General features: G+C 44.5%; 1 protein-coding gene across 1 annotated transcript in view; it reads left to right on the top strand.

Annotated features, from left to right (window-relative positions):
- LOC137531613 (cadherin-related family member 4-like) overlaps nt 1-16384 on the top strand; it is a 116763-nt gene that overhangs the window by 90057 nt on the left and 10322 nt on the right. Inside the window, exons 15-16 of the mRNA XM_068251553.1 lie at nt 4868-5085; nt 12036-12175. Of these exons, the coding sequence (XP_068107654.1) occupies nt 4868-5085; nt 12036-12175 (358 nt within the window). The remainder of the gene's footprint in view (nt 1-4867; nt 5086-12035; nt 12176-16384) is intronic.

Genomic DNA, 16384 nt, shown 5'->3' with positions numbered 1-16384 from the left:
ACCATCACTGACTGTGGGTACTTGACACTGGACTTCAGGCATTTTGGCATTTCCCTCTCCTCAGTCTTCCCCCAGACTCTGGCACCTTGATTTCCGAATGACATGTAAAATTTGCTTTCATCCGAAAAAAGTACTTTGGACCACTGAGCAATAGTCCAGTGCTGCTTCTCTGTAGCCCAGGTCAGGCGCTTCTGCCGCTGTTTCTGGTTCAAAAGTGGGTTCATGCTTCCATCTGCTAAAAAGCTTTATGGAGATGAAGATTTCATTTTTCAGCACGACCTGGCACCTGCTCACAGTGCCAAAACCACTGGTAAATGGTTTACTGACCATGGTATTACTGTGCTTAATTGGCCTGCCAACTCTCCTGACCTGAACCCCATAGAGAATCTGTGGGATATTGTGAAGAGAAAGTTGAGAGACGCAAGACCCAACACTCTGGATGAGCTTAAGGCCGCTATCGAAGCATCCTGGGCCTCCATAACACCTGAGCAGTGCCACAGGCTGATTGCCTCCTGCCACGCCGCATTGAAGCAGTCATTTCTGCAAAAGGATTCCCGACCAAGTATTGAGTGCATAACTGAACATAATTATTTGAAGTTTGACTTTTTTTGTTTTAAAAACACTTTTCTTTTATTGGTCGGATGCAATATGCTCATTTTTTGAGATAGGAATTTTGGGTTTTCATGAGCTGTATGCCAAACTCATCAATATTAAAACAATAAAAGGCTTGAACTACTTCAGTTGTGTGTATTTGAATCTAAAATATATGAAAGTCTAATGTTTATCAGTACATTATAGAAAATAATGAACTTTATCACAATATGCTAATTTTTTTGAGAAGATCCTGTATATATTAAAAGAAATGTACATAAAAAAGTACATAAATAGTTGCCTTAGGGACTGAACTTTTTAAAAAGGAATGTCAAGGGGGTATACTGTAATTTTTAATTTGCGGGCTAACAAATAGTGATAGACGCAAAACTGAAAAAATGCACCTTTATTTCCAAATAAAATATTGGCACCATACATTGCACTAGGGAAAATTTGTAAATGTTGCAATAACCGGGACAAATGGGCAAATAAAATGTGTGGGTTTTATAAACAGTAGAACATTTTATTTTAATACTATAATGGCCGAGAAATAATTAATTTTTTCCATTTTTTTCTTATTATTCCAATTAAAATGTGTTTAGAATAAAATAATTCTTAACATAATGTACCTCCCAAAGAAAGCCTAATTGGTGGGGAAAAAAAGAAGATATATATCATGTTGTTGTGATTAGTTGTGATTAAGTTATTGGCGAAAGAATGGGGGGATGGGCTGACAGGTGAAAATTGCTCTGGTCCTAAAGGGGTAAAACCCCTCAGTGGTCAAGTGGTTAAAATGATATATTTCGTAATTTCAAATGTTAATATGAAGGAAAGCCTGTGATGATAGCAAGGACCATTGTGGTGGGAATTATAAAATTACATATTTTGCTTAGGATTTTTTAGTGGTATAAATGGCTATGGGTGTGATGGAGGCGTGATTAGAGGTGTGGCAGGAGTGTGTCTTAGAGCCAGTGCACACCAAAAAGCGCTAGCATAAAGAGCTTTTTGAAGTGTTTTTCTAGGCGATTCTAGCGATTTTTGGAGCGTTTGGGTGTAGCGGTTTTTATTTTTTGTTACAGTAGAGCTGTAACTGAACAGCTTCTGTAACAAAAATGCTTGGAAAATCACTCTGATTTTCAGAGCAATTTTACACTTTCCTATACCTACCATTGAGGCTGAATCGCCTCAGATGTAAGCAAAAATGCTGCAGGAGCCACGTTTGTGTTTGGGAAAAAAGTTAATCGCTCTGGTGTGCTTTATCCCATTCAAATACGTTAGCCAAGTGCTTTTCAAAGCGCAAGCATTTTAAAAAGCGCTCAGAAACACTCTTGGTGTGCACCAGCCCTTAAAGAGACTCTGTAACAAAATGTTCATCCTCATTTCTTCTATCCTATAGGTTCCTATACCTGTTCTAATGTGCTCTGTCTAACTGCAGCCTTTCCTATTTGCACAGTGGCTGTATTATCTCTGTTATATGATCTAATCTTCTCTCCTCTGTCGTCTCTGTGGCTGAGGCTGGAATGTGTGGAATGTGCTGCACTGCTTGTCATTGGCAGAAGCTATACACACCCTCTCCAGGCCCCCTGCACACTCTGTATGACTCATACACTTAGCCTATCACTTGCTAATTCTTTTGTTTGTAAACACTGGATAAAAATGGCAATTACAAGCCAGGATTGCAGCAGGGAGAGGCAAAAACAGCACAGAGGGGCACAGGAGAACATAATGAATAGAATGGTATGCTTTTTATTGTAAGAATTTTAGAGTACAGATTCTCTTTAAAGTGTTCCTCTTTCTCATCACAAAAAGTTGGGAGGTATGTAGGAGGGGGAAAGACTCTGCAGCCTGCACTCTCATCATCAGGACTCTGCATAGGGAAGAAGGGAGGCACTAATGGAGGGAAGCGAGTAACCTTTTCATCATCAGGCGCCTGTAGGCACTTGCCTACAGTGTCTTATAACAAATCTGTCCCTGTCTATGATCAACCAGGTACTGTGTGTGGGTTGAGCCATATTGTTCCTCCAGATGGGAAGTCTCTCCAATACCCCCAACATCTGAATAGAGATGGCTTGAACCTCCGATTTTCGGTTCACGAACTCAAACTTCCGAAAAAGTTTGCGAACCTGCAAACTTTTCGAACCGCAATAGACTGCAATGGGCAGGCGAACTTGAAAAACTACAAACACTGTTTCTGGCCACAAAAGTGATGGAAAAGATGTTTCAAGGGGTCTAACACCTGGAGGGGGGCATGGTGGAGTGGGAAAAATGCCAAATGTCCCGAGGAAAATTACGGATTTGACGCACAGCAGGGCTATAATCCCTAAAAGGCAGAAATCACATTGCATTGCTAAATTGGAGGACTAAAGTGCTTGAAAACATCTTGCGTGTGTATACATGGATCAGCAGTTAGTGTAAGTAGTGTACTGCTTCACACTGACAGACCAAACCCACTGTGTAACGCACTGCAAACAGCTGTTTGTGTAGTGATGGCCGTGCTGACTGGTGCGCACCGTGGCCAGAGTGCAGGCGATGGCGGTTTTCAAGGCCATATGGTCAATGACAGAACAACAGTGACTGTCCAGCTGATCGAATTTGGTCTGTCCACAATGAAGCAACAACCTTATTATCTTGGGTGTGCCCCCCCCCAACACACTCATATAGGTCATTGCTTCATTGTGATACACAAGCCCCTTCACCGCGGCAAGGTAACGATCACAAAGGAGAATTGCTACATGTACATGCCTTTTGTTTTGTTGTTGCAGCCGCAGTGCAGCCAGAAAAATTAGGCATGTACACGCACCAGAAAAATTATTATTATGTTTGGTAGCAGCAGCAGCGGCCATAAAAATTCAGGAATCCACCTGGAGTCCTGGACCCTGTTGGTGATGGCGGAGAAGGCAGTCAAGCGGCCTGCAGGCAGAGGAGATGCTGTGTGGGGACTGACTTAGGATTCAATGATGACTCAATTCACGGAGCATTATCAAACGTTTATCAAACACTTTATCAAACGTTTGATAATTTACCTCATGGGTAAAATCTCATTTTGAATTCACTAAGGTGTTATATATTTGTTGAACGTTTTATCGGTAAAACATTCGATAAATATATGACACCTTAGTGAATTTAAAATGAGATTTTACCCATGAGGTAAATTATCAAACGTTTGACAAAGTGTTTGATAAACGTTTGATAATGCTCCGTGAATTGAGGCCTTAGTCTTCGGCAGGCAGTAGCCCTCCGGGATCCATGCCTCATTCATTTTGATAAAGGGGAGGTACTGAACACATTTTTGACCTGACTGCTGGTGGTATAATACAATGTGCAGCTACACAGGTGCAGTGAAAAGGTATGCACTGACTGCTGCAATAATACAATTGTGCAGTCACACAGGTGCAGGGAAAAGGTATGCACTGACTGGTGGTGGTATTGTATAATACAAAGTGCAGTCACACAGAGGCAGCGAAAGGTATGCACTGAATGTGCTGGGCCTGGCACAGTACAGCAATTAGCAAGGGCCAGCTGCGACCGACGGCTGTATATGCAGTGTCAGTGGCGCACACACACAAAAAAAATACATCAGAAGAACATTAGCTCTCAAAAGAGCTGTTTTGGGGTGCTTTTCATCAACAAATATCAGCAAGGAGCAAGCTAACAGACCTCCAAACTATCGCTTTCCCTATCTCTCCAATGTCTTTCCATTCTCTTACTAATACAGCAGCAGCACACAGAGTGAGAACATGGCCGACGCTGCTGCCTTTTTGCCTGATTGTCTGCCATGTATCTGCTGACTGTGATGTAGAGGGTCAAAGTTTAGTCCAATGATGTAGTATAGGGGGTGGGTCGAACTTGCTAAGTGTTCGCGGTTCACCGCGAACTCGAACCAGCTAAGCTAAGTTCTCCGGCGACCCGTTCGGGCCATCTCTACACCTGAACTGAAAGAGATATGCAGGCTGTCTTACTTACTGTATTTCCTTTTAAACAATACCAGTTGTCTGGCAGCCCTGTTGATCTATTTGGCTGCAGCAGTGTCTGGATCACACCAGAAACAAACATGCAACTAGTCATGTCAGATTTGACAAAAAATGTCAGAAACACCTGATCTGCTGCATGCTTATTCATAAAAGTATTCGATGCAGAGGCTCAGCAGGACTGCCAGGCAACTGGTGTTGCTTAAAAGAAAATAAATATGGCTGCCTCCATTTACCTCCCACTTTAGGTTTCCTTTATATCTTGAAAAATTGTGTGTATATTATTAAGTAACTCTCTTTTTTTGCAGGAAATACTAATAATCTTTTTGATGTGAGTGGAGCTGGTAATGTCTTCCACAACCAGTTCTCTTTTAACCCTGATGGTATATATAACCCTACGCAATACGAGCTCCTCATCCTGGTCACGGACAGCACTGCCTCACCTCAGTACAGCACCACAGCCACTGTGTTTGTGACTGTCATACCCTGGACCACCACACAGCCAACCACCACCAGCACCACACCGGTGAGTCACCGAAGCACTGTACATCTATATTTCTAATTGTTCCTCAAGATTTTTATATTTCGATCTTTAAGTCATCTCTTGTGCTTGTGAGTGAGGCCACAAGTCAGCCAGAGTGCTTAGACAAATCATCTCATGATTAGGGTTTAATGTGGAACTCTAATGCTGCCAAAACCTCTAGCGATGTATGCAGCCCAGATTTACATCACAGGAGCCTATAGGCACAGATGTCCGGGCACCCTAAACTTTGCCCTCCATCTTTACTTCCCTTGCCTGTCATAGCTACAGGTGTCCCTTAGCATTAGGTAGCCAGAGGTACTCTCAGTATTAACCTCCCTGTCGGTCAATTAAAACCGCCAGGGGGCAGCGCAGCACTATTTTTTTTAATTTATTTTATTTTTTTAAATCATGTAGCTAGCGCTATAGCCGCTGAGCAGCGGCATCCCCCCACCCTCTCCGATCGCCTCCGGCGATCAGAGCAAGCAGGAAATCCCGTTCAGAACGGGATTTCCTGCTTGGCTTCCATCATCGCCATGGCGACGGTCGTCATTGATGTAATCGACATCGGGAGTCCCGCTCCACCCCTCAGCGCTGCCTGGCGCTAATAGGCCAGGCAGCGCATGGGGTCTGGGGGGGGGGGGGGCGGTGCGGCGGATAGCAGCGAATCGGCGTGGACCGGTGGCGATCGGGAAGTACACGCAGCTAGCAAAGTGCTAGCTGCGTGTACAAAAAAAATGTATGCAAATCGGCCCAACAGGGCCTGAGAAATCCTCCTGCGCGCATAGCCCGACCAGAGGTCGGGCTTACCGCCAGGGAGGTTAAAGGATACCAGAGCCCAACCTCCTCTGTTAAAGAAAATAGCAAAAGACCAGCATGGAAATACTGCGCAGCATGGAAATTTCTGCTTCTGTGACATCAATTAGACACGCTCGCTCGCTCCCGTCTTGCTGGCGTCCCAGCGTGTGCACTCCACAGCCATCAGAGCTTCATGCTGTGGAGACGGGAGTGAGCAGGCGCGTCTAAGTGATATCAGAGGACCACGGTCATGGGAGCAGAAAGGAAATACTGCGCATGCAGGTTGGGTCGCGTGAACAGGTGCGGTAACTGAGAACAGAGGCACGCAGTGGCGAACAAAGGGAACGGTAAGTGACAATGAGCCCCCTCCCACGAGCACAATAGGTTTTTTTTAACAAAGGCAGTTGGGCTTTGGTATCCTTTAAAGTGAAAGTGAACCCACCCTCCCTGAACCTTCCCTTTAAGTAGGTAGTGGTGCCCCATCTGAAGGGAGATCTCATCAGTGGAATGCCAACAGCTGATGTGAGTAACCTCTTATTTATGCTTTGCTCAGGACTCTGTATAGGGAAAGAGGAAGGGAGGCACTAGGGGAGGGGAGCCCCTTTTCCATCATCAGGCACCTGTAAGCACGTGCCTACAGTGCCTTATGGTAAATCCAGCCCTGGCTGTATGGGCAGATCAACCAAAAGACAGATCTCTCTCTGATTGAATCTGACCAGAGAGAGATCTGTTGGCTGCCCATACACCACAGGTTGAATCCCATCAGCGCTTGGGACAAGCAGCAAATTAGACCGCAAACAGCTAGACAGTCGCAGCAGCAGGAGCAGGTGAGATTTGAATGCACTAACACTAGCACTCTATACATAACAATTGATACGGCTCACCAAAACCTGCTAATGGCAACTACAGTGTCAGAGGTGCAAGAAGGGAATGGGTAGCAGTTTGTTAATGATAACCACTATTCAAAGTATCTAAAGAAGTGATTATTATGAGCACAGGACCAATAGAGAGCTAATACTGAGTTCAGGGAGGGCCCTATGGGGCCCTCTGGCCCAAGGGCCCCGATGTGGTCACAATCTCTGCACCTCCTATTGCTATGCCCCTGCTCTTACACTGTGTCACTACTCACATCTGTCACTAACAACCCCCCTTCTCCCTCCCATGGCTGTCAGTCCTACTCTGTAAACCCCATGTGGCTGTCTCTCCCTATCACTACCCACCATGTGGCTGTTATAAACATTTTTTGTATCCACACTTGATCTGCTATAGCCATGGCCATGGTTATTCGTATGGGGACCCCTACATTTATTCGGCATGGGGCCCACTGTTGGCTTTGTCTGCTACTGACAGAAGCAAAGCAGATGGTTTCCAGAATTTTATCACAGACTGGCCTTCTGGTTGAATATGTTTTCCAGCAGAAAAAATCTTGAACAGAAAGTTGATACAATAGGCTTAAAGCTAATGGGAATACAAATAATTTAAATGAACCATATACTTACTTACGAAGAGGGAAGGCTCTGGGTCTTATAGAGCCTTCCCGCTCCTCTCAAGGTGACCGCGTTGCAGCACTGGCTACCCTGTTAGAATCCCTGGTGGGAAGAGGCTTCAGAAGTCTTCGGGAGCGGTGTGCTCCTGAAGACGGACGGCTCTGTACTGCGCCTGCGTGAGCGCAGTACAGAGCCGCAGTATTTGACCAATTCGGTGGAATACTGCTACTGGGGGAGCCAGGGCTGGAACAAGGGATCTATCAGAGGAGCAGAAAGGCTCTATAGGACCCAAAGTCTTCCTTCTCCTTAGGTAAGTATTTGCAGTGTTCTGCTCAGGCTGTTTTAGCCGGGTTCTCCACCCAGCTAGTTTTGATAAGCACCCGGCTGTCATCGGCCCACCTCTTATGCTGTAAGCAGAATTTTGCGAAGCAGCGCCGGCCCAGCATTCTCTCATCTCGCCCCACCCGGCTACTTTTTCATGCCACCTGGCTGGAAAAAGTTGCTAGGAAGAACACTGTATCTGGTCAATCAATTTTTTTTTTAAATTCCCATTCACTTTAAAACGTGGAATTGAACTCTTGCATGTCACACAAGGAGCATACTTTGTTCCACATACAGTTGCTGAAAAAAATCCACTGCTCTGTGTTCCTGTGCTTCATTAGCAAGATCATAGAGTTTAATTAGTTCTTATCATCAGCTGTGAATATACTGCAGGAGTGCTGATGAGTCACCTTTCCCCATACAGTTAATACTTATGCTGCGTACACACTTGCGATAACTATTGTTTGCAAGGAACGATAGTTACCAGACGAACGATATTGGAAAGATTGGAATGCAACGATGGGATGCAGCGATCATCATACACATTGTAACGATCGTTCTCGCGGAAAAGAACGATCAGAAGGAAATGTTGCGTACATATTTAGATAAAATTAAAAAAAAAAAACACTAACATGGGGTTACAATAGATACAAATATATGATTGTTAACTTGAAAACAAAGTTTAATTGAAATGAGCAATGTAACAATCTTTACGGCTGCGCTACAAAGAAAGTACTGAAGCTGGGCAGAATCCAACGCAGGCGCATTGGCCCTTGTAACGATCGTTCTCGGCTGATGTCTGTACACACTATAGTTTTCCAACGATTGTCGGTAGATACGATCCGTCAGGTTGGATATCTTCATCTTCCCGATGTCGTTCTTTTGTCGTTCGTGTTAATGATCGTTGGGTAAAGTTCTTTCCCCGATTGTCGGCGGAACGATCGTTAATGAGCTGTTTCAAACGACCGTAGTCGCCAGTGTGTACGCAGCATTAGGCTTAAGCCCTTCATTACTACCTGCAATGCGTGGCCGGGCAGAGACGGAGGAGGCTCCAGCCTCAGGGTGCAGTGTAGGACGGGGAGCACAACTCACTCAGCTATCATTCCCCTATTGTGTTTGAAGCAGAGAGAAATAAGAAAAGGGGATACATGGCAGTGACTGCAACCAGATAACTAGAGATTAAGGTGTTGGGGGCCCTAGGGGAGCCTCTAAGGGCCCTTTTCCACCAGCGCTGGCTGAATCGCAAAAACGCAAACCGCTAGCGATTTTACAATCGCTACGGTTTGCTTTTTAACATAGGAATCGCGGTAGGTAATTTCCACTACCGCGATTCGTTTTTTACTTGATCGCGATCGCGCCGCGGAGCGACTTTTGCCGCGATTTTGCTATGCAGTGCATAGCATAGCAAAATCGCGGCCGCGAACGTCGGGGAATCGGCGCTAATTGCGATTCAGCAATCGCTAGCGTTCAGCGTGAACGCTAGCGATTGCTAGTGGAAAAGGGCCCTTAGTCTAATAGCAATCAGTGTGTGATGGCTGGAGTGGGAGGGATGGAGAGGCGCACTTCAGTATCTCATCCTTGGGTGCTGGAGGACCTTGTCTCAGCTCTGCTGAAATGCAAAACCAATTGTAAAATTCAGGGTTTTATAGGCTTTCAGTAAATTGCAATGAAGAAACGTTTTTGTCCATAAAAGTTATCATGCTGTGACTAATCTTTTACAGCAGATAGCAAATTCTGAGTTAAGTTCCACTTTAAAGAAACACTCTGTTTATCATCATATAGTGGAGTTATTGGTATTGCCTGCTTAAAGCAAACCTGTGAGGTTTGCAAATGTAAAAGTACGAGACCTCAGGAGAGGGAAGACACTGGATCCTAGAGGCTTCCTCTGTCCTTTGCCAGGGCGATCCAGCGATGAGACTCCCCAATCTCACAGACGCACTGGGAATGTGCAGTAGCATAGATTAGAGATGGCCCAAACTGTTCTGCCGGCGAATAGTTCACAGCGAAAAACACGTGTTCGCAGGGCCGGGCCGAGGCATAGGCTGGAGAGGCTCCAGCCTCAGGGCGCAGTGTAGGAGGAAGGGGCGCACAATTCATTCAGCTGTCATTCCTAATTGTGTTTGAAGCAGAAAGAAATAAGAAAAGGGGATACATGGCAGTGACTGCAAGCCATATAACTAGATATTAAGGTGTTGGGGAGGTTGTGGGCCCTGTGGCACCTCTTAGTCTAATAGCAATCAGGGTGTGACAGCTGGGGTGGCAGGGATGGAGGGGCGCACTTTGGTGTCTCAGCCTTGGGTGCTGGAGGACCTTGTCCCAGCTCTGCGTGTTTGCCCCCCTCAGGCTTACACATGGTGTGTTTGACCTGCCCCCTATACATTATAATGGAGCTAAACTTTTACCCCTCAGCCTAGAGACAGCAGACACATGGCAGCCAATCAGCTATCCCTCCGACCTCCCCCCCCACACACACACACCTATCAGAAAGCCAGTACAGCAGCAATGTTGCGGTCTGTGTTTGGCTTCTGTGTTAGGCAGATCAGGGTGAGTGTGCTGCAGATAGGAAAAGCGTTGGCTGGAGTTTCTTGCTGCTACAATACCTATTCACCATATACATAACCCCAGAGCCCTTCTAAAGGCTCTGTTTTAATCTTGTGATATTGATGTTCAGTGTGTCCACACAGTGCACTTTAGCGGTTTCAGACAGGTGCAGTCAGTGCTTAGTGCTACAGTAGTTCACCCTTCTGAGCACTGATTTTCTTTTTCTTGCTATTGATCTATTTGCAATCCTGTGTGTCCACTGCACACATTAGCTGTTGGAGACATGTCTGCTGGTCCTAGTAGTGCACCGACCATAACCCAATAATCCTTCACCACCACTACTGGCATCTAGTATCCACTACTGCCTCCTGCATAAGGCCTCAGTGCAGAATCAGTGTTTTGTTTTGTCACTTAACTGTCATTTAACTACCTCAGTCTGACCATAGAGGCTGGAAAACCGTGATCGCCTGCACTCAGTGTAAAAAAAAAAAAAAAACACTCAGAATCAGTGTGTTTTTTTGGTCACTTACTGTAACTGTCATTGAACTACCTCAGCTCAACCGTAGGGGTTGGAAAACGACGATCGCCTGCACTCCCGCAAACGTGCGCACAAGCACGGCGGCCACTACACACCACTACACAAAGACTGCCGCCGAGAGGACTAACATTTATGTCCTGGAGGTGTCAACTAGTAAAAACACTACTTTATCGCTGTGTACACATGCTGGACGTTTTAAAGCACTTAACTTAACCTCAAATTTAGAAATATACTGTGATTTCTGCCCTTTAGAGATTAAAACACGACTCTGCGTCAATTTTTGGTGGGACTTTTGCCATGGATCTCCCTCTGGCATGCCACGGTCCAGGTGTTAGGCCCCTTGAAACAACTTTTCCATCACTTTTGTGGCCACAAAAAGTCCCTATAGGTTTTAAAATTTGCCTGCCCGTTGTAGTCTATGGTAGTTCACCAGATTCGCCTGCTCACAAAATTTGCAGAAAATTTGCATTCGTGAACCAAAGATTTCATGTTCGCTGCATCACTAGCATAGACCCTCTCGGGCTTTGACACTTCCCTCTGTTGAGGTGAGTATCCCTTCGGGGGCCTTTTTTCCCTACAGGTTCACTTTAATGACAATGAATAATCAGCTTACCAAACTCCTCTCTCTATTTAGCTCATACTACTGGTCTGAGGACATCACTGCCAATAAGAAAGAGCCCTTCAATGATGGACTGGGCAGTCACTTCTCTTCTGATAATGACAGACAGTCAACCACCATTTCTTTCTTTTTTTCCTTTTAAATCCATTTTATTGAAGAAAAACATTTTATAACAATGTAAGCTGTAGAAAAGGATATTGATAAGGCTCTGTTCCAAAATAACCACCTCATTCTGACTTCAACTAAAAAAATCAGCCCGACTGTTGACAGGTTAGGGATCAAAGCAGGTAAAAAGGGTACCAATGGTAATAGCCGTGATGAGTGGCTATAAGTGGTATTTTGGGCTCTGACTGGGGGCAACTAATAAAATAGCAGGTGCCGAGGCCGCCCACTATGCAAACAGTGGCTACAAGTAGCGGGCACAAAGGGGGATCGGTTAGTGTTACGCATCACGAGGGAGGGCTAGTGTTAGGACAAAGTTATAATGTAATGATAACTAATATTTTACTATCGGAATTAACTAGTACCGATATTCTACTAGCGGCTATTTCAAGCGCCCTTTTTACATGTACGCTTAGGCAGAGAACCTTTTTTTAAAGTAGTTAGAGAACCATAGGCCTGATGCTGAGACACCCTCTGTTTCTCTTTCTAGATTCCACAGAAGCAGACGAAGATTGTGAATGTGATGCAGCAGTACTGGCAGCCTGACGCCTGGTTTGTGGCGGTTCTGACGATCACTGGGGCCCTCCTGCTCGGCGCCATAGCTCTGCTCACCTGGGCACTGTGTACAAGGTGTGTATAGTGGCGTAGTAGGGTATACACATGAGTGGAGAATTCAGGGACCAGTCAGCCCAGTCTCATGGAGAATGTTGGCAGCCACACTGAAGGGAATTATTTCCAGCGAATCAGAATCCAGAGACTCTTCCCACCTTGCTGCATGGAGTTGTCCTGTAATATCACAGCACAGTAGGGAGGCTGTTCCATCAGGGATATTGCTATTACATTAACATGGAACGTTACAAAGCATATCATTGCAGCATATCATGACAGACCAAGAAAGTCCAGGATCCAGCCATGATCTTCCTTCCTTCCACATTTTTATTACAGCCTATTAGGAAAAGCCTAGTAAGAAAATAATAATAATAATTTTAGTTTTGGACAGTTGGTAACCTGCTGTATCTTTTTATTCTGCCTGTGTCACACCTATACAACTTTTATTGCTGTCCCCATTTGGGTCATTCGGGGCTCATATGAAAGTCATAGTAGTCACCCCCAGAGAAGGGGAGCTAGGGAAAATCTCTCCAGGTGGAACACAGACAGCAATAAAAGCCCAAGCAAGGTTCTACGGACCTGAACTCTGCAATTCGAAAAGTACCAAAAACGAGGAAAATTAAAAGTACTGTCAAAATTATTCTGAGTATTTTCTTGCCTGCTGGTGGCTAAAAAGGCATTTTATTTGATAAGATGTGAAAATATCACCAAGGAGAAAACTTAGGAGATAAAGTGAATTGGATCGGGCTCTAAATCCTTTCCACAAGATGTAGAAGGAAAACATTTTCTTCTTGGAGTTGAGTGTCACATAGCCCAAGAAAGTTAATATAATTGAAACAATTTAAAAGGACATTAAGCAGCCAAAATGTGAACAACATAATACTTCTTTGCATGTGTGTATTGGTATTTTTAGCTGTATAACTCCTGTCTAGTTAGCCACTTCACTACTGAGGGGGTTTTCCCCTTCCGTACAAAAGCAATTTTCATCTTTCAGCGTTCCTTCTATTCATTCACCTATAACTTTATTACTACTTATCAAAATGAAACAATCTACAGTATATCTTGGTTTATTTTTTGCCACCAATTACACTTTCTTTGGGTGGTACATTTTACTAAGAACTATTTTATTCTAAATGCATTTTTTTCAGTAAAGATAAGAAAAAATAAATAAAAAAAATCATTATTTCTCAGTTTTCGGCCATTATATATTTTTTTAAATAATACATACTACCATAATCAAAACCTACACATTTAATTTGCCCGTTTGTCCCGGTTATTAAAACATCTAAAATATTTCCCTAGTACAATGTATGACGCCAATATTTTTTGAGGAAAAAAAGATGCATTTTGTAAAATTTTGTGTCCATCCCTGATTGCAAACCCATCTTTTCATAAATAACATTAATATACCATTTTGACATACATATTAAAAAAAGTTCAGTGCCTAAGGTAACTATTTATGTATTTATTTATTTTGTTGTAATTTCTTTTTTATATGCATGTCATTTATTTAGGCAACTATGGGAGAGGGTGGGAGATAAAGGGATAACTTTAAAAAAAAAAAAAAATGAATGTAGGTGTAATTTTACTATTTGTCCTTGCGCATAATTTCCTATTGGCGCACTATAAGTACGCTAAACAGGAAGTAACACGTGGAGGTGTTACTCAGGTAGTTATAATGAGCGCGGTATCTCATGGATGCCGGCGATCATTGACATGGGGACTTAGATTAATGAATGGGGACTGCGTTTCCAATTATTTATCTCCCCACTAATGGACGGCGACGAGTACCCACGTGGGAGCGATCGCAGGAGCGAGCGGTGGCCATCCGCCTCAATAGACAAATATCTACGTTCCTGTGCAGGAAGTGAAATCCTGCGGGATGTAGATATACCATCGCAAACCACATACGTGGTTAAAGGACAAATGAAGTAAGAAGAACATGGAGGCTGCCATAATTATTTCCTTTTGAACAATACCAGTTGCCTGGAAGCCCTACCTGTCTATGTGGCTGCAGTAGTGTCTGAATCACACCAGAAACAAGCATGCAACTAATCTTGTCAGATCTGTCTATATTGGCAGAAACACCTGATCTAGTGCGTGCTTGTTTAGTGTCTATGGCTAAAAGTATTAGAGGCAGAGGATCAGCATGATCGCCAGGCAATTGGTATTGCTTAAAAGGAAATAAATATGGCAGACTCCATATCCCTCTCACTTCAGTTGTCTTTTAAAGACACTAACGATACAGCTAACAATACCATACAGAGGTGTTCATGACATTTCAGGTCACTACACCTGAAGAAGCAAGCAGAGGTCTGCAAAATGCATTGTTTTGTGTCCAGTGAAGTATTGACGACTTTATAGGCAGTACTGTAAGTTCTCCCCGCTTTCTCTCCATTTTGTTTTAATTATTATGTTAACCCCCCCCCCCCCCGCCCGCCGTCCCCCTCCACTCCTTCCTACCCTGAGCTTTTAGCATTGGTTATCTTCTACACCATACTAGTACTGTTTACTCAACACAGTTGTAACGATTGTGGAATCGTATTTGCAGTCAGCGCACCAGACGTTATGCGCGGTCTCCACGTGATAAGCACAATAGAGACAAGCACGCCTAACTAACCATTAACAGACAAACATGAAACAGAGGACGTGAGCGCTTGCTTAACGGTTACCTCACCGAGCCCCCAGCAAGCGTAGCAGACAAGACAGACACACGAAAACAGGGACAAGCGAGAGATAGGATCCACAGCACTAGCAAAAATTGGCTAGCGCGATCCCAGGAGACAGAACAGAAGGATCCACAGCGCTAGCGAAAAGTGGCTAGCGCGATCCCAGGAGACAGAACAGAAGAGATAGCTGGTAGCAACCGCTGCACCAGCTATACTCCAAGAACAGAGATCAGAACCATTTCCTGTCGACCACCGTTGGGACAGGACAATGGCAACAGAACAAACAAACAGATAATACAACCTGACTGGGCTAGAAGGGGAGCCTAAAGCAACCCCCAGGAATAAACTATACTAGATAGCAATGGCTGACACTCCAGCAGTGTCCATCAGGAACAGACCATGGAAGGGAAATGACCAGCAAAGCCTTCTGGGAAACATAAAGCTCTTATAGTTCCAGTCATCAAAGAAGGCAGGTAGGGGATTTGCATAACGAATGTATGCAAATTCCCCAGCAAGAGAACAGACCAGAAACTTGCAATGGAAAGACAGGTCTCTGTTCCAGAGACCTGCAGCCCACAGACTAGAGGAATGGACAAACAGCTGTCTGCCTGTGCAGCCAGCTGAGCGGATCATCACAACAGTTTTGGGAGAAACCCCCCCAAAAAAAATCAGAGGTCCACTGAGAAATGCATTTTTCCATTGCAGCAATTTCACAGCAATTCAGTTGTGATTCATGATCTGTTGGGTTTACAACGCGATTGCGATGCGTTTGACGATTTCCGACGCAAGAAAATATTCTGAATCGTAAAAAAATTGCATAGCAACACGATTGCTATGTGATTTTTCTGCAGTCCTATATTTTCTATAGGAGGCCAATTGAACAGAAAATGCAGCATGGACGACGATTGTGATCAGGGAAATTGTGTTGTACACGCAGCATAGTATTGTAATGGAAACGTCCCTGTTTCAGTTAGTCTAAAAGTACCAGCATTTTGTAATCTGATTGCAATCAGAATCGCATCGCAAAACACTGCTAGTGGAAAATGGTCCTCCTGAATCTCAGTTGCCGTAGAACTGACTCTGGTGAGTAGACCACATACATTTCCTGCCCACCACTTGGCTAACTGCTGCATTCAGAGGCTCCTGGTGGATCCCTGTGTCCTCTCCCTGTCTGAGGTTCCATATCCACAATGCAGCTTTTGTGGCGTCATCATCCTGATGATCACACGTTTATATCTGTCATGTTACCTTCCTCATAGCTCCCAACTCGTTTGAAGGGACAGTCTCTCTTTGGGAACCCAATCAGGGGCGTAACTAGACTTAATAGGGCCCCCGCTGCAAACATGATAGCATGGGGTTCCCTTTGTCTCTGAATCCCATGAAGGTCATGTGATTGGGAGTCGGCGAATGGCAGAAGGGAATGTTCTGCTGTGAAGCAGCGCCTGGAAGCAGGAAAAAATTACAGCTACACGCGTCTCTGCCTGGCAGGAGGGGGTGGCAGGGACTTTTTTTGAGCAAACGCGGAGTTTTTTTTGCTGATTGGCTGCCCTTGTGGAGAGGC

Source organism: Hyperolius riggenbachi, chromosome 9 (genome assembly GCF_040937935.1).
Source record: "Hyperolius riggenbachi isolate aHypRig1 chromosome 9, aHypRig1.pri, whole genome shotgun sequence".
NCBI lineage: Eukaryota > Metazoa > Chordata > Amphibia > Anura > Hyperoliidae > Hyperolius > Hyperolius riggenbachi.
This window is presented reverse-complemented; position numbering and strand designations above follow the sequence as displayed.